General features: G+C 43.9%; 1 protein-coding gene across 1 annotated transcript in view; it reads left to right on the top strand.

Moving 5' to 3' along the window:
• The window catches only part of Dpck (Dephospho-CoA kinase), a 49,771-nt gene extending 24,047 nt beyond the window's left edge, over positions 1-25,724 (top strand). The window contains exons 2-6 of the mRNA XM_068359493.1: positions 10,978-11,049; positions 11,442-11,573; positions 15,653-15,740; positions 16,224-16,376; positions 25,190-25,724. Coding sequence (XP_068215594.1) covers positions 10,978-11,049; positions 11,442-11,573; positions 15,653-15,740; positions 16,224-16,376; positions 25,190-25,325 — 581 coding nt within the window. The 3' untranslated portion in view covers positions 25,326-25,724. The remainder of the gene's footprint in view (positions 1-10,977; positions 11,050-11,441; positions 11,574-15,652; positions 15,741-16,223; positions 16,377-25,189) is intronic.
• Positions 25,725-26,490: the final 766 nt, after the last annotated feature.

Genomic DNA, 26,490 nt, shown 5'->3' with positions numbered 1-26,490 from the left:
CATCACTGGACTAGTTCATCGCGTTAGGGAGACTCCACCTCCGACCCCTTCAATTTCACCTAGCTGTTCACTGGAGAAAGGACAAGACGCTAGAAGCGGTCTCAGTTCCTGTTTCCGAGAAGATGAAGTCTTCACTGACTTGGTGGAAGAACAACATTCTCCTCAGGGAGGGTCTGCCACTGGCTGTTCAGACCCCCGACCACCTTCTCTTCTCGGACGCATCGGACACGGGCTGGGGTGCGACATTGGACGGTCGGGAATGCTCGGGCACGTGGAATACGGATCAAAGAACGTTGCACATCAACTGCAAGGAGCTACTGGCAGTTCATCTGGCCTTGAGAAGCTTGAAGTCCCTCCTTCTAGGCAAGGTGGTGGAGGTGAACTCCGACAACACCACAGCCTTGGCGTACATCCCCAAGCAAGGAGGGACTCATTCGATGACGTTGTACGAGATCGCAAGGGACCTCCTCACCTGGTCAAGAGATCGAAACTTATCCCTAGTAACGAGGTTCATTCAAGGCGACATGAATGTCATGGCAGACCGCCTCAGCCGGAAGGGTCAAATCATCCCAACAGAGTGGACCCTTCACAAGAATGTATGCAACAGACTATGGGCCTTGTGGGGTCAGCCTACCATAGATCTGTTCGCAACCTCGATGACCAAGAGGCTCCCAATTTATTGCTCACCGATTCCGGACCCAGCAGCAGTTCACATAGATGCCTTTCTTCTGGATTGGTCCCATCTAGACCTTTATGCGTTCCCCCCGTTCAAGATTGTCAACAGAGTACTGCAGAAGTTCGCCTCTCACGAAGGGACAAGGTTGACGTTGGTTGCTCCCCTCTGGCCCGCGAGAGAATGGTTCACCGAGGTACTGCAATGGCTAGTAGACGTTCCCAGAACACTTCCTCTAAGAGTGGACCTTCTGCGTCAGCCGCATGTAAAGAAGGTACACCCAAGCCTCCACGCTCTTCGTCTGACTGCCTTCAGACTATCGAAAGACTCTCGAGAGCTAGAGGCTTTTCGAAGGAGGCAGCCAGAGCGATTGCTAGAGCAAGGAGGACATCCACTCTCAAAGTCTACCAGTCGAAGTGGGAAGTCTTCCGAAGCTGGTGCAAGTCGAAATCAGTATCCTCAACCAGTACCTCTGTAACTCAGATAGCTGACTTCCTTTTATACCTAAGGAAGGAAAGATCCCTTTCAGCTCCCACGATCAAGGGTTACAGAAGCATGTTGGCAGCAGTCTTCCGTCACAGAGGATTAGATCTTTCCAACAACAAAGATCTACAGGACCTCCTTAAGTCTTTTGAGACCTCGAAGGAGCGTCGGTTGGCCACACCAGGTTGGAACTTAGATGTGGTACTAAGATTCCTTATGTCAGCAAGGTTCGAACCACTTCAATCAGCCTCTTTTAAAGATCTCACTTTGAAAACTCTTTTCCTCGTCTGCTTAGCAACAGCTAAAAGAGTCAGTGAGATATACGCCTTCAGCAGGAACATTGGATTTACATCTGAAACGGCTACATGTTCCTTACAGCTTGGTTTTTTAGCCAAAAACAAACTTCCTTCTCGTCCTTGGCCCAAATCGTTCGATATTCCAAGCCTTGCTAATTTGGTTGGAAATGAACAAGAAAGAGTACTATGCCCTGTAAGAGCTCTTAAGTACTATTTGAGACGTACTAAACCATTACGTGGACAGTCAGAAGCTTTATGGTGCGCCATTAAGAAACCTTCTTTACCTATGTCGAAGAATGCAGTTTCTTATTATATCAGACTTTTGATTCGAGAAGCTCATTCCCATCTGAATGAGGAGGACCATGCTTTGCTGAAGGTAAGGACACATGAAGTTAGAGCTGTCGCAACTTCAGTGGCCTTCAAACAAAACAGATCTCTGCAGAGTGTAATGGATGCAACCTATTGGAGAAGCAAGTCAGTGTTCGCATCATTTTACCTTAAAGATGTCCAGTCTCTTTACGAGAACTGCTACACCCTGGGACCATTCGTAGCAGCGAGTGCAGTAGTGGGTGAGGGCTCAACCACTACATTCCCCTAATCCCATAACCTTTTTAATCTTTCTCTTGAAATGCTTTTTATTGTTGTTTTTTGGGTTGTCCGGAAGGCTAAGAAGCCTTTCGCATCCTGGTTGATTTGGCGGGTGGTCAAATTCTTTCTTGAGAAGCGCCTAGATTAGAGGTTTTGATGAGGTCCTTTAGTATGGGTTGCAACCCTTCATACTTCAGCTCCTAGGAGTCGCTCAGCATCCTATGAGGATCGCGAGGCTCAGTAAGGAAGACGTACTTAAAAAGGCAGAGTAATTGTTCAAGTCGACTTCCTTACCAGGTACTTATTAATTTTATGTTTGTTATTTTGAATAACTGCTAAAATGAAATACGAAATACTTAGCTCTTAATGTTAACATATATGCTGGTCTCTACCCACCCCCCTGGGTGTGAATCAGCTATATGATCACCGGGTAAGTTTAATGTTGAAAAATGTTATTTCTGGGCTCGAACCTGTGCCGCCCAGTGAATAAGCTCCATTTAGCACTTATTCTTAGGTAATTTACTGCTAAATATACCAGAGAAAAAATGTAAAGGAGTGCTAGGTTAACTAGCTCGCTCACCTATTGGTGTCGGTATAAAATTGGGCGTATAATCCAGAGGTCCCGCACTATTTAGATTCATCCACGACAAAGACCCCAATAGAGGAGAGCCGTTCAACCTCACTCGGCACCACCAACTCTGCATCCGCTCAGAACCCAACTCCTTTTAGCACGCCTGTGTTGTAACCCGCTTTTTTGTTGTGCTCTCGTATTTCGCTATTTTCCACTGGATTATGGCTTCTTCATCGGTTTCCCAGGAGACACCGTCTAAGTTAAGTACCAAGCTATGTTTTGCTGTGTTTTGAGCAATCTAGATCGTTTAATATTTAAGTTATAGGAGTTTATTCTCTTCGTTCATTTCGATCTTGCTTGATTCCGCTTACAGTTGGTACTCCTGTTTTGAGAGCTTTTAGTTTCACTCGCGGTGTTACTATGTGTATTATTTTTATTATTAATTAAATGTTATTTGTTATTGTGGATATTCATTATTTAGCGTTTAGAACCCTCGTGGTTCATTTTTAGGGCCGATATCAGTTACGTATCGTTATGGCTTGCCGACCTTCGTTACTAGGCGGCAATTTTATTTATAAGTCATCAGGTGTGTCCTTTGTGATTTATTTATTATGTTGCATGCCTTGCCCTAAATTTTTTATGTGTATATTTATATAAGTTTTCAACGCTATTACTATTATAATGAATATTTGTGCTATTACTCCGTTTGATCTGTCTGGTTGGGGATCGTCAGTTGGTAGCCCTGCTGCTCCGTATCACGTGATCCTCCCCCAAGCTCCCCCTCTCGCTAGGTGGGCGGCTAGGCTTCTCTCCCCCCTCCCCTAGGGGATCGTTGCCTTCCCTCCTTTTAGAAGGGGTAGTTCAGTGTGTATGGACTTTGTCCTCCGGGTGTCCCGGCGGGCTCGTCTCTGTCTAGACGGGTTGGCCACCGGTCAACAGAGTTGGATCCCGGGGCACCCTGTTTTATATTCACTTATCACACTTTTATTATGTTATACGAAACCCTCCGGGTTCGGTTGGCGGTTCTTATCTACAGTTCCGCCCCCCTATTAATTTATAACAGTTCCTATGATTATATATGATTATATATGACAGATTACTATCTCGGAGTTCCTATATGAATTGGTTTATGGATATACTTTTATTTCCCGGCCCGGGGCTTAACCTCGCTCCGGGAAATCAGACACTATGTGTCTTAATCCTTTGTTGCATTTTATACTCCCGGCTCGACCGGAATGGATAGCTATACTCTAGTCTTAAGTTAGACTTATGTTTAGGCCCGGGTCCTCCGGACCCACCCCTACTTAAGAGTATTACAATTAAGCTCTAGTCTTAAGTTAGACTTATGTTAGGCCCGGGTCCTCCGGACCCGCCCCTACTTAAGAGAATTACAGTTTCTCATATACTATTCTTTTTATAGATGGTGCATTGTCAGACGACGGCCTGTGCGGCTGTTCTTCATCAGCCTTGTGGGCATACCGTATGTCGGTCTCACGCCCTCTGCGGGGTTCAGCTGGAGGACATCGTGGTCTGGCACCCTGATAACTGCATGGTCTGTTTTGACCTCATCACCACCCTTGGATCTGACTCGGTGAGTCCTGTTGGCTATGTTGCCTTCTTATTTATCTTACCTTTTTTGGTATACATACACTATTTAGTAAGATTTCTATGGTCTTGAAGGACCACTGGGAGTCTGCCTTTTTATAATTCCCACTATTATTTCAGGCATCCCCGGAGCAAAAGTCTGCGGCTCGGGCCACACAAAGTGTGGGTTGGTGGTTTTGCCCGAAACGTGAAATCCAAGCAGCCTTACGTCCTATCCGAAGACTATTGTGCCATGGTCTATCCTAACGCCAAGTCTTCAGCCGCTGTGGCTAGGCATGTTGCAGCTCCCATCATTGCCCACATTGATGCCACCTTAACGGGGTTTATTGATCAAGATCAAGATCCGTCGGATGCCCCCGGAGATCTGGAAGACAATGTTGCTTCCATGAACCTGGACGTCGAACCCATGTTATTGGATGATCCGGACGCAGGTAGGGTGGTAAGTGAGGCAGGTGTTACCGGCGCTGAGATTCCTATCCTCAGCCCCGCTCTTTCTTCTTCTTCTGATCGCTCTTCCTTTCATGGTTTTTCTGGGGACCGTGATTCGTCTCAACGATCACACCCGGTTCCCCCCAAGGATAAGTCTACATCTAGAACCTTACCTAAAGCTCGTAAGCCTCACAAGGCTTCCCATAGTTCTAAGCTGAATACAAACCCGTCATCTAAGGCTTCCGGCTCCTCCTCTAAGTCTCACGACCCGGGAGTACAATCCGCCACTCCTGCTCCTAGCCCGGGCCTTTCCGAATCAGCCATGCTTCGCATTGTGTCGGAGATGCAAGCTAAGTTGGTGTCGGAAATGCAGGCCAAGATGGACACGATGTTCTCTAACATCGGTCAGAAACTTGGGGCATTAGAGCAAGGTGCTCCGGAGCGAGTCCAAAGCTCTCTCATCCCGGATGCCTCTAAGCTCCCGCCGTTTACCAAGAATAATCCTTGGCGCATGGCTCTTCATTCTCCGTTCTCAGACGGAATGTTAACTTTGGAAGGTCTTGGCACTCGTCCTCTAGAGGACTTTGAATTCTTTCCTCCTGGTCTGGCATTTCCATTTCATGGTTATGCCAGGCTTACCGAGGAAGCTCTGGTTCGGCTAGATAAGGTCCCCAAAGAGACCGTCATCTTCCCAAAAGAGCAAGCCCAATCTGTTTGGGCTAGGTTCCTGAACGACATCGGTTGCACCAACACCATGTTGACGCCGTATAAGAGTTCCTTCACAATGTTTTTAATGGATAAAAACACCGTGACTCCATGCGTCAATAAGGTAGCAGAGCTTGCTTTCCAATATGCTCTGGAGGAGAAGCCCTTGCCTCCCATCCGAGAGGTGGATCCGATCTCCCTCCTTCTTCCTTCTGGCATTGAGTGTTGGGACAATGTCCATACCACTTTTACCTCTGGCAAGCTATCAGCGGACTGTGCCTCAGTTTTGTTTAGTGAGCGGCTTCCCCGTCTCCCGGAATCCCTCATTAAACAGGAGTATGATTCCCGCCTACGTGTTGGCCGAACTCTGAACTTGGCCACATCCACGGAGTCGATAGCCTTGACTTATGATACTGAGAGTATCTTTAAGTCTCTCAATAAGGCTACGTTGCAGTCATTATACTACGACCTTTATGACTTCGCTACTGCTAAACGTAGGTGTCGCAAACACGTCCTGGCTGAGGCGACTATTAGGCACGAGCCTAATAAGCTTATCCGGTCCTCCTGCTGGGGTTCAAATCTCTTCCCTGAGGATCTTGTAGAGGAAGTCTTGGCAGAGGCCACTAGAGTCAATCAGAGCCTTAAAGCCCGTTGGGGTTTGACTCCTAAACGGAAATATGACCCCGCAAATTACCAAGCCCGGGGTAGGAAGAAGCTCCGCCCGTATACCTCCACCCAGTTCAGGCAACAGCAGAGTAGTTCGTCCAATTTCCGACTGCCTCTTCCTCCATCTCCCGTTGCTCCTGCACAGCCTTCCACCTCTCAGGCTCCTTCGGACGACTATGTCACCGTTCTGCTCCCTAAGAGCCAGCTTTCCGGTGCCTCCACCACTTCTCCTGCCTTCAACCAGTCTTATGAGGCTCATAGCTCTTCCCAGAGTTATAACAGAGGTAGAGGCTACCACCGTGGTTCAAACCAGAACAGAGGTAGAGGAAGAGTCTTTCGCAAGGGAAAGAACTTCCGAGGCGGACGTGGAGGCAACTCCTCAAGCCAATACTGAGGTGCAGCAGGTAGGGGGGAGGCTTTATGCCTTCCGCAACAAATGGAGGTTCAGTCCCTGGGCTTTCAGTATCATCTCCAAGGGACTGGGGTGGAGTTGGATTCAAGGGCCTCCTCCTCCGAACAAATTTCATCAACATTCCACCCCGGACCTAGTCGAATTTGTCCAGGATTTGTTACAAAAGAACGCCATACTAGAAACGAAACACCTGAAGTTTCAGGGTCGGCTGTTCAGTGTCCCGAAGAAGGATTCAGACAAGAGAAGAGTGATTCTAGACCTATCCCTTCTCAACTTGTCCATTCAATGCGACAAGTTTCGAATGCTTACCGTCTCGCAGGTGCGGACCTTACTTCCCCGTGGGGCCGTCACCACCTCTATCGATCTTACAGACGCCTATTATCACGTCCCGATAGCGAGACACTTCCGTCCGTATCTAGGCTTCCGCCTAGGGGACAAAAATTACTCCTTCAAGGTGATGCCTTTCGGGCTCAACATCGCCCCAAGGATCTTCACAAAGTTAGCAGAAGTTGCTGTTCAGGAACTCAGAAATCAAGGGATTCAAGTAGTAGCCTATCTGGACGACTGGCTCATTTGGTCAGACACCTCCCAAAATTGCCTAAAAGCCACTCACAGAGTCATCCAATATCTTCAATCTCTAGGCTTCCAGATCAACTTCAAGAAGTCCCGTCTTCTTCCGAAATCAAAGTTCCAATGGCTCGGCCTGCAATGGGATCTTATATCTCATACTCTGTGTCTTCCCAAACCCAAGAGGTTAGAGATTGCAAGGAACACCAAACGCTTTCTCAAAGACAAAGTAAGTTCCAGACGACTCCAAGAGAGGATTCTGGGGTCCCTTCAATTTGCCTCAGTGACGGATCTACTTCTGAAGGCAAAATTGAAAGATATCAATCGTGTCTGGCGTTCGAGGGCGAACCGGAAGCTCCGGGACAGGAAAGTCCGCCTTCCTCCCATTCTACGGGAAAGACTTCTTCCTTGGACAAGGGCCAACAATCTGTCAAAGTCAGTTCCCCTTCAATTTCCGCCTCCGAAGTTAATCATTTACACGGACGCATCCCTATCAGGTTGGGGCGGCTATTCTCAGCTCAGGAAAGTTCAAGGTCTTTGGTCTCCCTTATTCCGCCAATTTCACATCAATGTGCTGGAGGCCATGGCAGTTCTTCTAACCCTGAAACGTCTCGCTCTACCCAAGAGACAACACCTTCGTCTGGTCCTCGACAGCGAAGTGGTGGTCCGCTGCCTCAACAGAGGCGGGTCAAAATCAGGGCCTCTGAACCATGTTCTAGTAGCCATATTCTCCCTAGCAGCCTCGAACCGTTGGCATCTTTCAGCTGTCCACCTGGCGGGAGTCCGGAACGTAGTGGCAGACGCCTTGTCCCGGACCTCCCCTTTAGAATCGGAATGGTCACTCGATCTAAAGTCATTCCGGTGGATTCTCTCTCGGGTTCCCGGTCTCCAAGTGGATCTCTTCGCCACGGAATCCAACCACAAATTGAGAGTATATGTGGCTCCCAATCTAGACCCTCAGGCTTACGCCACAGACGCCATGTCACAGAATTGGGACATCTGGGAAAGGATTTATCTCTTTCCCCCGGTGAATCTTTTACTGAAAGTCCTAGACAAACTGAGATCCTTCAAGGGACAAGTAGCCTTGGTCACACCCAACTGGCCCAAGAGCAATTGGTACCCTCTCCTGCGAGAGTTGAGACTACATACTCACCCGATACCCAATCCGGTTCTGTCTCAGATAGTACAAACACGCGTTGTGTACGCTTTCTCAAACATTCAGAGCGCCCTAACTTTATGGACTTCATGAAGTTTGCGGCCATGCATGGTGCCAATATCGATCCTCAAAACACCCTGTTCCTAGAATCAGATAAACGGGATTCCACCATCCGCCAATATGATTCTGTGGTTAAAAAGTTGGCAAAATTTTTGATAGACTCAGACGTACACTGTATGAACTTGAACCTTACAGTCACTTTCTTTAGAACTTTATTAGAATCAGGTCTGGCAGCCAATACTATCACCACTATTAAATCTGCCTTGAAAAAGATCTTCCTAGTGGGTTTTAACATAGACTTAACCGACTCTTTGTTAGCTTCAATTCCGAAAGCCTGTGCCAGACTGAAACCGGTTACTCGTCCTACCCCGGTGACCTGGTTCCTTAATGATGTACTCAAATTGGCTTCTGATACCATTAACAGTTCTTGTGATTACATTCCCCTTCTCAGGAAAACACTTTTCCTGGTGAGCTTGGCTTCCGGGGCAAGAATTTCTGAACTGGCAGCCTTGTCGAGAGACCCGGGTCATATTGAGTTCCTTCCTTCGGGAGAGGTCCTTCTTTCACCTAACAAATTCTTTTTGGCTAAGAACGAAGACCCTCAGAACAGATGGTCCTCCTGGAAAATTGTTCCCCTCACGCAAGATCCGTCTCTGTGCCCTGTTACTACTCTTAGGTCTTATTTATCCCGGACCTCCTCTAACTCCTCGGGGCCTCTATTCGTTAGAGAACAAGGTGGTACCATTACCATTAAAGGGATCAGGCAACAAATTTTGTATTTTATTAAACAAGCTAGCCCTGACTCTTTTCCTCTTGCACATGATATCAGAGCGGTTGCTACTTCGGTGAACTTTTTTCACCACATGAATTTTACGGACCTTTCCAGGTATACAGGGTGGAAATCACCGTCAGTGTTCAAGAAACACTACCTCAAACATTTGGAAGCCCTAAAATTCTCTACAGTAGCTGCAGGGAGCGTAGTTACTCCCAGGTGACTCACATGTTAATTCCTTGTCATTTTATCTCTCCCCCTTACCTGCCTCATTTATACCCTATTTGTATTCGTTGGTTTCGCACCTGAATACTATTATTATATTTGTAAACGTTTAACTCCTGAGTATCTGTATATATTATCACTCACGGCATTATTATACCTTACCTTATTTGTCAGTTGTTCTACCAAGTGGATTTATGTTCCTTTTAAGATACCCTTATAATTGTTTTGTGGCACTCATCTCTGATTAAAGCATCCTGTATTTCCCTTACGCTTATGTTTTTTCCTTTATTTTGCAAGTTTGGTGACATTTCTCTTGTATAGATTCACTGGGCGGCACAGGTTCGAGCCCAGAAAAGGGATTTTGACGTAGGAAAAATCTATTTCTGGGCGAGGGACCTGTGCCGCCCAGTGAACCCTCCCAGCTCCTCTCCCTTGGAGTCCCCAAACTTTGGGTGCTAAGGAGCTGGGTTCTGAGCGGATGCAGAGTTGGTGGTGCCGAGTGAGGTTGAACGGCTCTCCTCTATTGGGGTCTTTGTCGTGGATGAATCTAAATAGTGCGGGACCTCTGGATTATACGCCCAATTTTATACCGACACCAATAGGTGAGCGAGCTAGTTAACCTAGCACTCCTTTACATTTTTTCTCTGGTATATTTAGCAGTAAATTACCTAAGAATAAGTGCTAAATGGAGCTTATTCACTGGGCGGCACAGGTCCCTCGCCCAGAAATAGATTTTTCCTACGTCAAAATCCCTTTTTCATTAGTAAAATAAATTTTTGAATATACTTACCCGGTGATCATAAATTAAAGGACCCACCCTTCCTCCCCAATAGAGACCCAGTGGGCCGAGGAGAAAATTGGTTCTGTGTTGACATGGAGTACTTGAGTACCTGCTCGACAGATGGCGCTGTTGATCTACACCCCCACCTGTATAGCGATCGCTGGCGTATTTCGTCCTTAGGTTTTTCTGTCGGGCAGCAGAGCTGACAGCTATATGATCACCGGGTAAGTATATTCAAAAATTTATTTTACTAATGAAAATAACATTTTTCCGAGTAATGTCAGATGTTTGAGGAGAGGGAAAATGTGTAAGGAATAGGACAGGAAATTTGTTGTGTGTAGACAAAAATGAAAAGAGAAGGACCCAACATCAAACTTTATGCTAAGTATTTTGAGGGCATTAGTCATTGTTGATTAAAGATTCTCAGACAACAGCATGCCAGTGTCACAATCCTTTCAATTCCTGTCTGCTTTCAGTTTTTAGCCATCTAGTAAGTTATATCTCCATTCCCATTTCCAATTTCCAACTTGCTGTTCAACGTCTTGAATTTCACATCATACTGCTACTCCGGGGTTTCCCCTTTTGTTGCAGATGGACACTGAATGGCTTCCCAGGCCCCAGTGCTGGGTATTATTACCCAAACTCATAAATACAATAAATTCAAATCCTTCTACTTCAATGTAAATGCATACTTATTAAGATGCTTCTTACTACAGAAAATGTTTGATTCATTTAAAAGCCTACCAAATGTTGTGCTCTTTGCTATCCTTTCATTGTTATTATTCTGTTATTTACAGAGGAAACAAAATTGTAATCTTTTTCATATTCATGTACAACTATGTAATATTTTCAATACCAAATATTGTGCTCTTTGCTATCCTTTCATTTTTATTATTCTGTTATTTACAGAGGAAACAAAATTGTAATCCTTTTCATATTCATGTACAACTATGTAATATTTTCAAGAAGAAATCTTTTATCTTTTCAGTTGTGGAGCCTGGAAGAAGGGCTTGGAAGAAGATACGTGAAGTGTTTGGAGATGAAGTTTTTCTTGATTCAGGTACTGTATGCTAATATGAAAATTAGTGAAACCTTTACTGAGAAAATATGATGTTTAATTATTAATTTGGTAATTTTCTTAGGTTGACTTGAATACAAAATGCAAAGAATGGTTGAAATATCTCTTGGTGTAAACCCATTATAAAATTGAGGTATGATTGACATGGCAGTGTTTTGTTTGGTAGGACCTAGAACTGATTCTACTTGTTAATACAGATCTTTAAATTGTGCTTATCTCATTTTCTTTACTCTGGGTTAAATTCAATTATAGTACAACATTAAGTTCCTTATTTCTTTTCAGTTACTTTTACTTTACTTTCATATGTGGTTTTTATATGTCTATGTGGTGGTTGAATCTTTCTTTGTACAGTAGTTATTCTTTTATATTTCCAGGTGAAATTGACCGGCCAAAGTTGGGCGCCATTGTCTTTTCTGATATTGAGAAACGAAGGGCATTGAACAAGATAACTCACCCTGATATTTATTCTGAAATAAGAGGCCAAGTTTTTAAGCATTTCCTAAGAGGTAAGCTTAGTTATTTGTATTCCATTTTAACCACAAGAATATCATCATATGCTACTGTGTCAAATTTATAAACACATAGTTGAATAGGCTGCTCTTGTAGTGTAGGGTGGCTTCATATTTAGGGTTTTACTTTATGAGATGGACATGCTTGGACTTGAGGATTTTCTTACTTTATCAAACTAACTTGGAATCAATAGCAGGAAAAACCATGATGGACTAATTACTGCAAAAGTAAGCCTATAGTCCATTTCTTTTAGCGAGGCAGATTTGCACCGACTCGTAGGGGTGCCCTTTTAGCTCGGTAAAGTTTACTGATCCCTGATTGGTTGGACAAGATAATTCTAACCAATCAGCGATCAGAAAACTTTTCCGAGCTAAAAGGGCACCGCTGCAAGTCCGTGCAAATCTGCCTCGCTAAAAGAAATGGACTATAGCTGTGAAGAGAAGTAGGTGGAATTAATATTTTAATTCACATGAGGAATCAGATCTTGACTTAGTGATTCCGTAAAGTATTTTTAATTTTTTTGTTTTTACTGCAGGTATTGATATTGATATCAGTATTATCATTATTATTATTATTATTTTGTTCGTATATATCTACAAACCTTTCGTCTTTTAAGATATGGGATGTCTTCAGGGGGGCTGAAATAACCGTTGAATTCTTTAATGAGGTACAGTAGTTAAGAACAGTTGGTGCATGTGGGTGTGTTGTCCCATTGACCCGCTTGTCAAAGACTCTCCACTTTTGTCTTTGGCTGTAATGAATACATACGTACAGTACTGTTACGACCTAAGTAGAAGGGATGACGCCCTTTAATAAAACAAGAATTACAATTACTTAAATCGGTTAAAAATATTCACTAATCGTAAGGACCAAGGGTTCATCCAGCGGAAAGTGTTCCCCGTGTTGCAGAAGCTGAAAAGTTAAATTACAAACAATTTTAGTTTCACTTAAATAATTCAAGAAAAACAATTGGAAGAGCAACCTAATCCGCAAGCGGGAAAGGTGCTTCTCCCGTTAGTATACTGTTGGAAGCCCATGAAAGGTGAACGGCCTTGAGAAGAGAAAGACCGAAATCACGCTCTGAAAGGCCACACTCCCTTCCCTCAGTAAATTCATGTGTTCCCTGTGGAAGAGGGAAAGGCGAAGACAACAGTTGAACGAGGAGGGTCCAAAAGATAACAATTTCCCTGCAGCAGCAGCCAAGTCAACGGTAGGTTATCCACCGACGGGATGACCGATGGACAAGGGGGGAGATGTCGGAAGGGAAGGTTCCCTGGCCTTACGCAAGTGTCTGAGAAACTGCCGTATACGTTATCACACACACATCACAAACACTGAAACGGAAACTTACAACATATCTATTTATATACTGTATACATAAACATTAAGAAGAGAAAGAAATTGTACAGAGATTCATCTGAGTTGGTCCTGGCAATGCCCAAATTAAGTCTAAGAAGCTCTAGAGCTACTTCATCCTTACTTCGGGTGCAAAACCTTCTGCACGTTTTCTTCTCCCTCTGAGGGTAAGTCTGTCGAAGGAAGCAAGAAGAGAAAGAGACCTCTGCCATTTTCTCAGGTAGCTCTTTAGCGAGGCAGGAGTGTGACCTTCCACCAGCGAAGGCAATAACACCTGCCACTCGTTCAAAGTTCTCCTGCTGCCATGGTTACTCTTGATGACTTACTTAGGCCTTGGGTTGCTGTGGTGTGCCCTTGGTATTGATCATCTCGTAGTGCGTCTCTTTTTATGTGTCCTCCACGCAATATTATTATTATTACTATCCAAGCTACAACCCTAGTTGGAAAAGCAAGATGCTATAAGCCCAGGGGCTCCAACAGGGAAAAATAGCCCAGTGAGGAAAGGAAATAAGGAAATAAATAAATGAAGTGAACAAATTAACAATAAATCATTCTAAAAAAAGTAACAACGTCAAAACAGACATGTCATATATAAACTATTAACAACATCAAAAACAAATATGTCATAAATAAACTATAAAAAGACTCATGTCCACCTGGTCAACAAAAAGGCATTTGCTCCAACTTTGAACTTTTGAAGTCTTCACGAGTATAACCCCCCGATCATGTCTGCTAGTGCCATGATCTTCTGAGAAGACATGATCTCTTGCACACAATTGCCAGCACAAGCACGATCTCCTGCACTCGCGTGAGCCCCAGCTCATGCATATTCACCTCTCAGAGCTAGTTTTTCTTAACATGTAAAGCGTACATAATCACCAGCTCTTGAATGATTGGGCAGTAAACCATCAAGTTTTTCTCTCTCCAAAGACTAGAGAGACTTATCACAGAACTTCCGACTATTGAAATCCTATTTTAGCAACTGGGCCCCTGTAATGAAGTCTTCATGTGGGAAGGTTCATCATGTAAGGGCTCCTGTCAGTGAGAGCAAACAGATTGAGAGGACTTCTTACTCTTCATCTTTGAAAGATTGGGATTTCTCTTTAGCCATGTCACCTGTTCCTTCCGAAGTGGAGACTATGTGATGCTGGAGAAAAATTCGCTAGAAGTTCTGAGACAGGTCACCTGGGTTTTTGCAGCCAACTATTCCTACTGGAGAAGTTGATGGAAGGATGGAGACCCCATCATTGATCGCTCTCCATTGATCAAGTTTGTTCTACAAATTTTATTCAAGATGGAGACGTTAATTGCAGTTGATGCAGCCATCAGAAAGGACGACTTCATGCTCTCTGTCGATCTCAAGGAAGCATATTTCCAAATACTGATCGACCATTCTGACAGAAAAAACCTCTGCTTCATCTTTGAGAGAGTCAAGTACTAGTTTAGAGTCCTGCACTTTGTACTGTTGACCGCTCCCCAAGTGTTCATGTTGGTCTCAGCTTAGGTCCACTTGAATGGGATGATTGATGCGGATAAGCTACCGAACAGTACCTTTTTTTAATTTTTTTTACAATTTGGCTTGTATTGAAGTATCTCCTCCATCCTTGTGATTGAGGGGAAGGTTGGATAGATTTTATGGATACCTGTATCTCATATAATGCCTATACGTTTGTACAGTCATATCCGGAAGGATATAGATTCTTGTTAGACCATGCGCTAGTCCCTAGTGGAGACAGCTTAACACTTACAACACCTCTATACTCGGGTAACTAGGAGATTCTTTTACACTAGTTTCTAGTGCTCAGTTGTTTTCTTGGTTTTGATCTGATGTATATAAGTTCTTTCTTGTGGATACACCCAATAAGGTTGTGAAGAGATGAAGTTATCTTCAATGGGCCATTTTTTCCAGGACATGTATGGTTACGGTAGAACAATGACATTGACATTCCTCAGGTTATAGGGACTTCCGCCCTCCTAAGGATGAGTCTTCTTTAATAAGTCGAAGGTTTGAATTAGGTATAAGAATAAATCACAGTATTTATTAAGTTTTATTGTTCCTAACCATTCAATATACTGCCCTCCTCAACCACCCAACAAGTCCTAGGTTATAGGTCAAAGGTAGCGCTGTCTGTCAAGTGGGAGGGAGCTATCTGCCTCCCAGCAGATGAAGTCATACTCTTAATAAAGGTCTCAGGTTTGTATGGTTAGGAAAAATAAGAATTTATTCAAATAATTGGGATATTTGAAATAGCCTTTATATCTCTGTAAGAGGTTACCACGTACGATGTAGATTGATCTGAAATTTCTTTGCAGGATCTCTGGGCCACAGTGGTGTTGTTTTGTGACTTTTCCTTTTACATTTTCATTCATCTCTATTTAGCTTTTCAATTGCTTTGGTTTTAATATTTAAAAGAAATCTTTTTGGAAGGTCCCTGTGAAAGTATAGAAGTATGATTCCATCTTCTCATTAAACTACTGTATAAAGCTTAATAATATGTTGTTCTATGGATCAATTTTAGCCAATATTTATAGCATTGTATAAATATGAGCCGATGTACAATAGCTGTACAGTACTGTATGTTTTTTTTTTTCCGAAAATATACTTACTAAATTTTAGTTTAAGTCTCAAATTTTTATTGCATTTCATTTGTATTGTGTTTTAAGGAATGATATTGAAGACTTCTGGACATGAATTGATACCTTCTTACTTTTATTTCAGGAGAGCAGTTTGTCGTTTTAGATCTTCCACTTTTGTACGAGAGCAATAGGGTTTCTAGTTATTTGTATAAGACAATAGTTGTCTCATGGTAAGTGGCTTGTTATTGTGGTATGTTTTTTAAGTACAGTACTATACTCTTATTGTTTATTTTGATTTTACTATTTTGTTACAATTGTATCTGCAATATTTATATCATTAGATTTGATTGCCTTCCTGAATATTTTTCCACTTCAAGGGGAACATAGTTATGAAATGCAACGGTTTCATGTAATTTTTAGATAATAAAAGGTCTCCAGCCTTCATTTTATTAAGAAAACATCTTGCAGTTCTTCTCCTTCTTCTTTGTCTGCATCTTTTCCCACTTCCATGTGGGGTCGATGGTTCTGGCCAGCGTTCTCCATCTACCTCTGTCCCACACTTCATCACCAGTTAATCCCTTTGATCGAAGGTCATCCTTGATACAGTCCATCCACCTTCACTTTGGTCTCCCTCTCCTTCTCGTTCCCTGTACCTCCATTTCCATCACTCTCCTCCCAAAACATCTTGCAGTAACGAAACTTATTCTTTCCAGTGACGATGAACTACAGCTGGAACGACTTTTAGAAAGAAATCAGTTTACCGAAAAGGAGGCCATTGCGCGGATTGAAGCTCAGATGCCGTTGGATAGAAAGTGCCAGTTAGCAGACATCATCATTGAAAATTCTGGATCAATAGCAGAGACAAGGTGAGTTTGTTGTAGATAGAGGTTATCATAGTTTTATAATATTTTTTCCGTTTATTCTTTGTCCAATTTTGGTCTATATTTTTTGTTAATCCTTTGAATTATGTAGATGTACCAGTACTGTATTTACTTTTTTTGTAGTTTTAACATCTAACTGAGGTTAGCACTTGTATCTTGGGTGTATTTTCTTTTCAGTTTATATTATAGTAGTATTTATTTATTTATTTATTTATTTATTTTTTGGGGTTTTACAGGACATTTATAGATATTTTCCTTTCAGTTGTTTGTTCCAAATTTGCAGAAAAAGCCTCCAAGTTTTTTTTATAATTATTAAAGTTTATAGATATTATTGCCATCAGCTAATTCTTTAATGTAGCATAATTTTAATGTATATGTCACAGCATATTGGAGATGTAGCTGTGAATATATGTAGTATTCAATTGAATAATTGTCTCGTGGAAATTCAATACAAAATTGTGCATGTCTCAACCTTTAAACTATCAATCTTGACTTGTGACCAGCAGTTGAAGGATTTTATTAACTATATTCTTCTTGAGTCTACATGTATGGTTACGGTATTTCTTTCTGGTAAGTTTTAGAAAGTGACAAGTGATCCTTTAAAGTTGTATTTAAAACTAGCTTACGATCAGTATGTTCTACAGATTAGGGGACTGGTGCAATGGCATAGAGGAAGTTGTGAATTGATGACCATATTAGATAAGGAGCTTTAATAGGGGAGGAGTAGCTCGAAGGAAAGAAGCATGAGATTTTCTCTGATTCTGTGATTTAGGTTTCCTGTCTCACTTTTGTTAACAGTTTCTTGATGTATTTTCTTCTTCTTCTTTGTCTGCATCTTTTCCCACCTTTATATGGGGTCGATGTTTCTGGCCAGCATTCTCCATCTACCTCTGTCCCACACTTCATCACCGGTTAATCCCTTTGATCGAAGGTCATCCTTGATACATTCCACCCACCTTCGCTCTCCTTCTCGTTCCCTGAACCTCCATTTCCATCACTCTCCTCCCAATATACTGTTCATCTCTTCTCATGACATGACCATACCACCTCAGTCTACTTTCTTGGATCTTATCTGATAGTTTCTAACTCCTGTAGTACCCCTAATTACCTCATTCCGTATCTTATCTCTTCTTGTCACCCATGTTTTTACGAGGCCTATAATCATTGGAAAGTCTTCTTGTCTCTGATCTTTGCAGTGAAAATACTAATCTACAAGGTTTTAATTCAGAGGCTTGATAGATAATCCTACAGCTTCAGGAATCTGTAACTCTAATTCTACTGGAGTTAATTTTTTCATATTGAGAAAGGGATAAAGAACATAGAATGTCCTTCAGAAATCATTAACCAGTCATTCGCTGAGTCACTTACTTGGCTATTTTCTACCCATGCTTATGTAAAGCAGATTTTTCAATATTAATCTTACCCGATGATCATGTAGCTGTCAACTCCGTTGCCCGACAGAAATCTACGGTCGGGATACGCCAGCGATCGCTATCCAGGTGGGGGTGTACTCAACAGCGCCATCTGTGGTCAGGTACTCAAGTACTTCTTGTCAACAAGAACTCAATTTTTCCTCTGTCGTGCCGCCGGCAAGACCTACTTGGATACGCTGTTGATTCTGGAGTTATTGTTCACGATTTGGTGATGTATTTGCTCTAGAGTTTAGCCTTCGCTATTCAGGAAGCTTAATCATTAGCTTAGCAAGCTTTTGGAATTAATTTGGATTAATTGTTAACGAACTTTGCTAGATTTTGGAATCCCCCCTTGACTACTTCTAAATTCAAGATGTCTGACCAGTCTCAAGTACCTAAGTACAGGCAGTGTAGCGTTAGGACTTGTGCTAGGCGTCTTCCGAAGGCCTCTATAGATCCTCACACCGTATGTTCCAATTGTAGGGGTAAATCCTGTCAATTGGAAGATCGATGTGGGGAATGTGCTGGGCTTTCGGAATTCGATTTTAACGAATTCCTTAGATATGCACGTAGGTTAGAGAAGGAGAGAAATAGGAGGAGTTCTTCTCGCTCTGTGGATTTTTCCTCTCCCCATGCCCCTCAACCTTTTCCTTCCCCTGTGGTGGTGACTCCCGAACCTGCTACGAGTGCTCAGCCTTCAATGGCGGATATGTTGCGTGCCATTCAGGCTCTCGGTGACAAAGTGGAGTCATTGGCTAATGACCGTAATCAGCTCTTGGCAGATGTCAGAGAGCTGAAAGCGAAGAGCGCAGTGGGAAGTGTTAGTGCTAGTGATGTGCAAAGTGTCAGTGTCAGTGTTGCGCATGAGGGTACATCTGTGCGTGCCAGTCGTCCTCCCAGTCCGGGACCTCTTGCAAGCTCCCAAGCCCAGGGGAGAAGCAATGTCGAAGGACCAAAGGGTTCGGCAGGCCTTGATCGGCGCACGGATGTATCCTCAGTGGTTGCGGACGTATCTGTTAAGGATCGTCCCATCCACATACAGACGAATGAGCCCTTACATTCCTCGTCTGTGGAAGAAGTTTCCAGGAGGAGACGGTGGACCAAGGTCTCACAACCGCTCAAACGTAAGGTCCCTTCCGAGCGAGTCCAATGGCCCAGGTGTAGCCACTGGGTCAGTTCGGACTCGCCGCAGTCATCTGATGACTGCACACCTCCCAAGAGAGGTAGAGTGGTTCCACAACAGGCTACTGCTCTGTCTGTTGTTGCTCCAACCACAGTAGACCCTAAGTGGTCCATGCTGCAGACTATGCAGTCTCAGCTTGCGGCATTCATGCAGGAGTATCATGCTGAGAAGGTTAACACTGCTCCTGTTAACCTACAACCCGCCGAGGTTGTGCGCTCAGCAGATACTGCGGCTGCCTGCTCCCACACTCCACCTGTGAGAGCTCCACCACCGATGCGCAGTCCACCCTGCCAGACGCATGTTCTTGCTGCACCATCTGCTAACATGCGTGAGCTACCGCATCAGCAGTGGGAAGGTTCTGTAGAGCTGCCGGGTTCCAGCACTATGCGGCATTCTCCGCAGCCCATGCAGCATGCTCTGCATACCTTACAGCATGCTCCGCATACCATGCAGCATGCGCCGCATACCTTACAGCATGCTCCGCATACCATACCGCATGCTCCTCAACCCACCGCAGCCCCTCCCACACACCAGCCCTCTGCTTTTGTTGTTGCCAGCTCGCAGACCGACCAGCAGCGGCATGATGTTGGAACCGCAGGTACGCATGCACCCGTACTGCCGGATTCAGCCGTTCAGCTTTCTGCTCTACCTTTGCCACTTACAACTCAGCTTTCGGATGATGGTGTATCGGATGACGAAGCTGCACATCTGGATGAACCTCACTCTGATTTTGAAGGGCCCAAGTCTGCGCCTCCCTCCTTAGACTTTCGTAAAGTCCTTGCCTTGTTCAGGGACTTGTATCCTGAGCAGTTTGTGTCTGCAACCCCTCGTTCTCCTCCCTCCGAGTTTGCTCTGAGCATGCAGTCTGCTGCGCCTGCCTTCACCAAGCTTGTTCTCGCCAGATCATCTAAGAGAGCTTTGAGGGTTATGGGAGAGTGGTTGCATTCCAAGAAGCAACTGGGAAAGACTTCTTTCGTCTTTCCGCCTACCAAGCTTGCTTCTAAGTCGAGCGTCTGGTATGCCACGGGAGAGGAACCCGGCTTGGGAGTTTCTGCCTCTGCCCAGGGCGACTTCTCAAGTCTGGTTGACTCTCCCCGCAGGTTGGCTATGAGACGTTCGAAGATCTGCTGGTCCTTTTCTGATTTGGATCATCTGTTGAAGGGAGTCTTTCGTGCCTTCGAGATATTCAACTTCCTCGATTGGTGTTTGGGAGCCTTAAGCAGGAAGACTTCCCCTTCAGATAAGGACTCGGCCATGCTGATCATGTCTAGCATGGACAAAGCAATTCGGGATGGGTCTGGTGAACTTGCGGCTTCGTATGTGTCAGGAGTCCTTAAGAAGAGAGAACATCTTTGCTCCTTCTTATCGGCTGGTATCACTCCTTGCCAGAAGTCAGAGTTGTTGTTTGCTCCTCTCTCCAAGTGTCTGTTTCCGGAGGAGCTGATTAAGGGGATGGCTGCCTCGCTTATCCAGAAGGATACTCATGATCTTATGGCATCTTCTGCACGTAAGGCTAAAACCTTACCTTCCGTGCCTAGACCCTTCCGCCCTGCAGCAGTTGACACACCTGCATCCAGGTTCATCCCGCCCTTTCGTGGCAGAGCCTCCAGCAGAGGAGGTACCCGTGCAGACAGTCACCGTGGCAAGTCCAAGAAGGGTTCCAAGTCCGCAAAAGGCAAGTTCTGACTGCCTTCCTCTCCAGACAGCAGTAGGAGCCAGACTCAAGACCTTCTGGCAAGCTTGGGAGAGCAGAGGTGCAGACGCTCAGTCTGTGAAGTGGCTAAGGGAGGGATACAGAATTCCGTTCTGCCGCAGTCCCCCTCTAGCTACGTCTCCCATCAACCTCTCTCCCAACTACAAGGAGAAGGACAAGAGGCTAGCGTTGCAACAAGAGGTGTCGCTCTTGCTACAAAAGGAAGCGGTGGTCATAGTCCGGGATCATCAATCCCCGGGCTTTTACAACCGTCTCTTCCTGGTAGCCAAGAAGACAGGAGGTTGGAGACCGGTGCTGGACGTCAGTGCTCTCAATGCTTTTGTCACCAAGCAGACGTTCACGATGGAGACGACGAAGTCGGTCCTAGCAGCGGTCAGGCAGGAGGACTGGATGGTCTCGTTAGACCTGAAAGACGCGTACTTTCACGTCCCCATCCATCCAGACTCCCAACCTTTCCTAAGGTTCGTCTTTGGAAAAGTTGTGTACCAGTTCCAAGCCCTGTGCTTTGGCCTAAGCACGGCACCTCTTGTGTTTACCAGACTGATGAGGAATATTGCCAAATTCCTTCACTTGGCAGACATCAGAGCCTCCCTCTATTTAGACGACTGGCTTTTAAGAGCTCCAACAAGTCGTCGCTGTCTGGAGAATCTCAGATGGACTATGGATCTGACCAAGGAACTGGGCCTCCTGGTCAATATAGAGAAGTCCCAGCTCGTCCCATCCCAGACCATTGTCTATCTGGGTATGGAGATTCAGAGTCGAGCTTTTCGGGCTTTTCCGTCGGCCCCAAGGATCAATCAAGCCCTAGAATGCATCCAGAGCATGCTGAGAAGGAACCGATGTTCAGTCAGGCAGTGGATGAGTCTAACAGGGACACTTTCATCGCTGGCCCTGTTCATCGAGTTAGGGAGACTCCACCTCCGCCCCCTTCAGTATCATCTAGCTGCTCACTGGATAAAGGACATGACGCTAGAGACGGTCTCAGTTCCTGTTTCCGAAGAGATGAGGTCTACTCTAACGTGGTGGAAGAACAGCATTCTTCTCAAGGAAGGTCTACCATTGGCTGTTCAGACCCCCGACCACCGTCTCTTCTCGGACGCATCGGACACGGGCTGGGGTGCGACACTGGACGGACAGGAATGCTCGGGCACATGGAATCAGGAGCAAAGGACACTTCACATCAATTGCAAGGAGTTGTTGGCGGTTCATCTGGCCTTGATAAACTTCAAGTCTCTCCAGCTAAACAAGGTGGTGGAGGTGAACTCCGACAACACCACAGCCTTGGCTTACATCTCCAAGCAGGGAGGGACTCATTCGAGGAAGTTGTTCGAGATCGCAAGGGACCTCCTCATTTGGTCAAAAGATCGAAAGCTTTCGCTGGTAACGAGGTTCATTCAGGGCGATATGAATGTCATGGCTGATCGCCTCAGCCGGAAGGGTCAGGTCATCCCCACAGAGTGGACCCTTCACAAGAATGTTTGCAGCAGACTATGGGCCCTGTGGGGTCAGCCAACCATAGATCTATTCGCTACCTCGATGACCAAGAGGCTCCCGATGTATTGTTCTCCGATTCCAGACCCAGCAGCAGTTCACGTGGATGCCTTTCTGCTGGATTGGTCCCATCTCGACCTGTATGCGTTCCCGCCGTTCAAGATTGTCAACAGGGTACTTCAGAAGTTCGCCTCTCACAAAGGGACACGGCTGACGTTGGTTGCTCCCCTCTGGCCCGCGAGAGAATGGTTCACCGAGGTACTGCAATGGCTAGTCGACGTTCCCAGGACTCTTCCTCTAAGAGTGGACCTTCTGCGTCAACCTCACGTAAAGAAGGTACACCCAAACCTCCACGCTCTTCGTCTGACTGCCTTCAGACTATCGAAAGACTCTCAAGAGCTAGAGGCATTTCGAAGGAGGCAGCCAGAGCGATTGCCAGAGCAAGGAGGACATCCACTCTCAGAGTCTATCAGTCTAAATGGGAAGTCTTCCGAAGCTGGTGCAAGGCCAATGCAGTTTCCTCAACCAGTACCACTGTAACCCAGATTGCTGACTTCCTGTTACATCTAAGGAACGTAAGATCCCTATCAGCTCCTACGATCAAGGGTTACAGAAGTATGTTGGCAGCGGTATTCCGCCACAGAGGCTTGGATCTTTCCACCAACAAAGATCTACAGGACCTCCTTAGGTCTTTTGAGACCTCAAAGGAACGTCGGTTGTCCACTCCAGGCGGGAATCTAGACGTGGTTTTAAGGTTCCTAATGTCATCAAGATTTGAACCGCTCCAATCAGCCTCTTTTAAGGACCTCACATTAAAAACTCTTTTCCTCGTGTGCTTAGCAACAGCTAAAAGAGTAAGTGAGATCCACGCCTTCAGCAGGAACATAGGTTTCACATCTGAAACGGCTACATGTTCCTTGCAGCTCGGTTTTTTGGCTAAAAACGAGCTTCCTTCCCATCCTTGGCCTAAGTCGTTCGAGATCCCAAGCCTGTCCAACTTGGTGGGGAACGAACTAGAGAGAGTACTTTGCCCAGTTAGAGCTCTTAGGTACTATTTAAGAAGGTCAAAGCCATTACGAGGACAATCAGAAGCTTTATGGTGTGCTATCAAGAAGCCTTCTCTACCGATGTCTAAGAACGCAGTTTCTTACTACATCAGGCTTCTGATTAGAGAAGCACATTCTCATCTGAAGGAAGAAGACCTTGCTTTGCTGAAGGTAAGGACACATGAAGTGAGAGCTGTTGCTACTTCAGTGGCCTTCAAACAGAACCGTTCTCTGCAGAGTGTTATGGATGCAACCTATTGGAGAAGCAAGTCAGTGTTCGCATCATTCTATCTCAAAGATGTCCAGTCTCTTTACGAGAACTGCTACACCCTGGGACCATTCGTAGCAGCGAGTGCAGTAGTAGGTGAGGGCTCAGCCACTACATTCCCATAATCCCATAACCTTTTTAACCTTTCTCTTGAATACTTTTTATTGTTGTTCTTTTGGTTGTACGGTCGGCTAAGAAGCCTTCCGCATCCTGGTTGATTTGGCGGGTGGTCAAATTCTTTCTTGAGAAGCGCCTAGGTTAGAGGTTGTGATGAGGTCCTTTAGTATGGGTTGCAGCCCTTTATACTTCAGCACCTAGGAGTCGTTCAGCATCCTAAGAGGACCGCTAGGCTCAGTAAGGAAGACGTACTTAAAAAAGGCAGAGTAATAGTTCAAGTCGACTTCCTTACCAGGTACTTATTTATTTTATGTTTGTTATTTTGAATAACTGATAAAATGAAATACGGGATACTTAGCTTCTTTATTAACATGTATGCTGGTCTCCACCCACCACCCTGGGTGTGAATCAGCTACATGATCATCGGGTAAGATTAATATTGAAAAATGTTATTTTCATTAGTAAAATAAATTTTTGAATATACTTACCCGATGATCATGAATTAAAGAACCCGCCCTTCCTCCCCATAGAGAACCAGTGGACCGAGGAGAAAATTGAGTTCTTGTTGACAAGAAGTACTTGAGTACCTACTCACAGATGGCGCTGTTGTGTACACCCCCACCTGGATAGCGATCGCTGGCGTATCCCGACCGTAGATTTCTGTCGGGCAACGGAGTTGACAGCTACATGATCATCGGGTAAGTATATTCAAAAATTTATTTTACTAATGAAAATAACATATTTCCTTACTCCTATGTACTTGTAAACAATAACATCCATTTGAATTATTTGCTGGATTATAGTAATTCCAGTTGGGTATATATTAGTTACTTTATGTAATTATGTTGTCTATGGCATTGACAACTCATAAGGTTTCATCATTTGCATAACCTAAACTTGCCCTATTAATCAGTCTTAAAAGGTTTTGTGGAGCATTTCATCTTAATTTTAAGCTTCATTATGAGTTTTGTGTTTTTAAAGTTTGCTAAATTTTTTTAGATAGTTTTGTGTTTGTTGAGGAAAATATTTAGAATTGTTAGCACTATGTCTTTGTTTTTAAGCACCCTTTACCCTTGGGATAGTCATAGATGTTGTGCCATTTCCATTCCATAGTTTAGTATTTGTTACAGTAAGTTTTTAGAGATCATCTAGTCATTTTTGTTAGTTACAGTTTAATCACATTAATAGTACTGTATGTCTATTAAATGCACAGTAGATGTAATGACTATACTATACAGTGTTTAAAGAACAGAGATTTTTGTTTGTAAAATGTAAAAGAAATTGTTTTTCCTTTGTTTGGGCATGTTCTAGCTTATTAATTACACTCACTGCCATCATTGCTCTCCTGAAAATATGTTAATCTTGAACTAGTCTCACCAACTTATAGAAACTTCATTTGTCAGTTAGAATAGAAAAAAAAATAAGGTAGTTACGAGCATCAAGAGATTTGCATGTATATGTTTGTGCAGTTTCCACAAGTTAGATTTACTGTATTGTGCTGTATTGGTTTTTTTTGTCAAGTAAAATGTAGTTTGGACTAACATATATTGTATTTTGTTTTGGTCAGGAAACAAGTGGAGGGAATCATCAAGTTGCTGCGCTCATCCAACCACCACATCTATAATCGTGTTTTCTACGGAGGCATTTTTATAGTGGTTTTAACTGCGATTGCAATGTTGATGTACTGGATTTTCATGAGATGATTTGTGCGATAGTTATATTTTCTGAAGATTACTTAAATACAGTACGTAAAAAGTAAGTTAGGTAACTGAAATTCCACCTTTTAGCGAGTCACGTCACAGAGCCACGTCACAGGTAACGTGTGCAGTACTTCCTTGTTCAGCATCTTAGCTACAGTATATTTTTAGAATCATAGACTTTTAGATGAGGATGGTAGTCTTTTAGATACAGTATCTTTTAGGAATATTGAACTATTATTCATTGTGGATGAGGACAGTTTCTTATTTCATAAGGGTTTTAAATTTTTATTACATTTTTTTACTTTAGACGGGAAAAGTGTCTTGTGTACATATCATGTAAAGTGTTCTACGATGGGTATTTAGATATATCTATTTCAGATTAATAAAATCTTTAAATCATTAGCTTTACTGTATTTGATTCCAGTATACATACATACATATACCAAAGGCACTTCCCCCAATTTTAGGGGGTAGCCGACATCAACAATGAAACAAAACAAAAAGGGGACCTCTACTCTCTACGTTCCTCCAGCCTAACCAGGGACTCAGCCGAGTTCAGCTGGTACTGCTAGGGTGCCACAGCCCAACCTCCCACATTATCCACCACAGATGAAGCTTCATAATGCTGAATCCCCTACTGCTGCTACCTCCGCGGTCATCTAAGGCACCGGAGGAAGCAGCAGGGCCTACCGGAACACTTTATTATACATACTTAAACTGATTCTATGTATATTACAAAGATTTTTAGATTTTATGGTTGCTGTCCATAGAGAAGGAACTTCCTTCCTATGAGAGAAACAAATTGGTATTTACATTTAGCTAAGTCGAAGTTATTATTGGACTAGTTATAGGCAATGTACTATGATTTTATATCTTTATGATAAAACGGTAAAACAGTAAACTAGCTGTAATCTTATTAAGGAGAATAAAAGAAAGTGACAGTAGGAACAACTAATGCACAGAGCATTCTGGTTTTCCAAAGACAGCTTTTCAGATTGATTACAAAACTAGTAGTAATGTTTTTAAAGGTTCTGAACAAGTTGTATTTAACAAACTACAATATATTTAACATTCAGAAAGTTATCATGAATTAAGTACATTGAAATTGTTGTGTGAAATGGGAAGTAGCATTATTTGTGAAAAAATCACTTCTAAGATTATCATGAAG

Source organism: Palaemon carinicauda, chromosome 36, assembly GCF_036898095.1.
Source record: "Palaemon carinicauda isolate YSFRI2023 chromosome 36, ASM3689809v2, whole genome shotgun sequence".
NCBI lineage: Eukaryota > Metazoa > Arthropoda > Malacostraca > Decapoda > Palaemonidae > Palaemon > Palaemon carinicauda.
The sequence above is the reverse complement of the archived record's forward strand: the minus strand, read 5'-3'. Positions and strand labels throughout refer to the sequence as shown.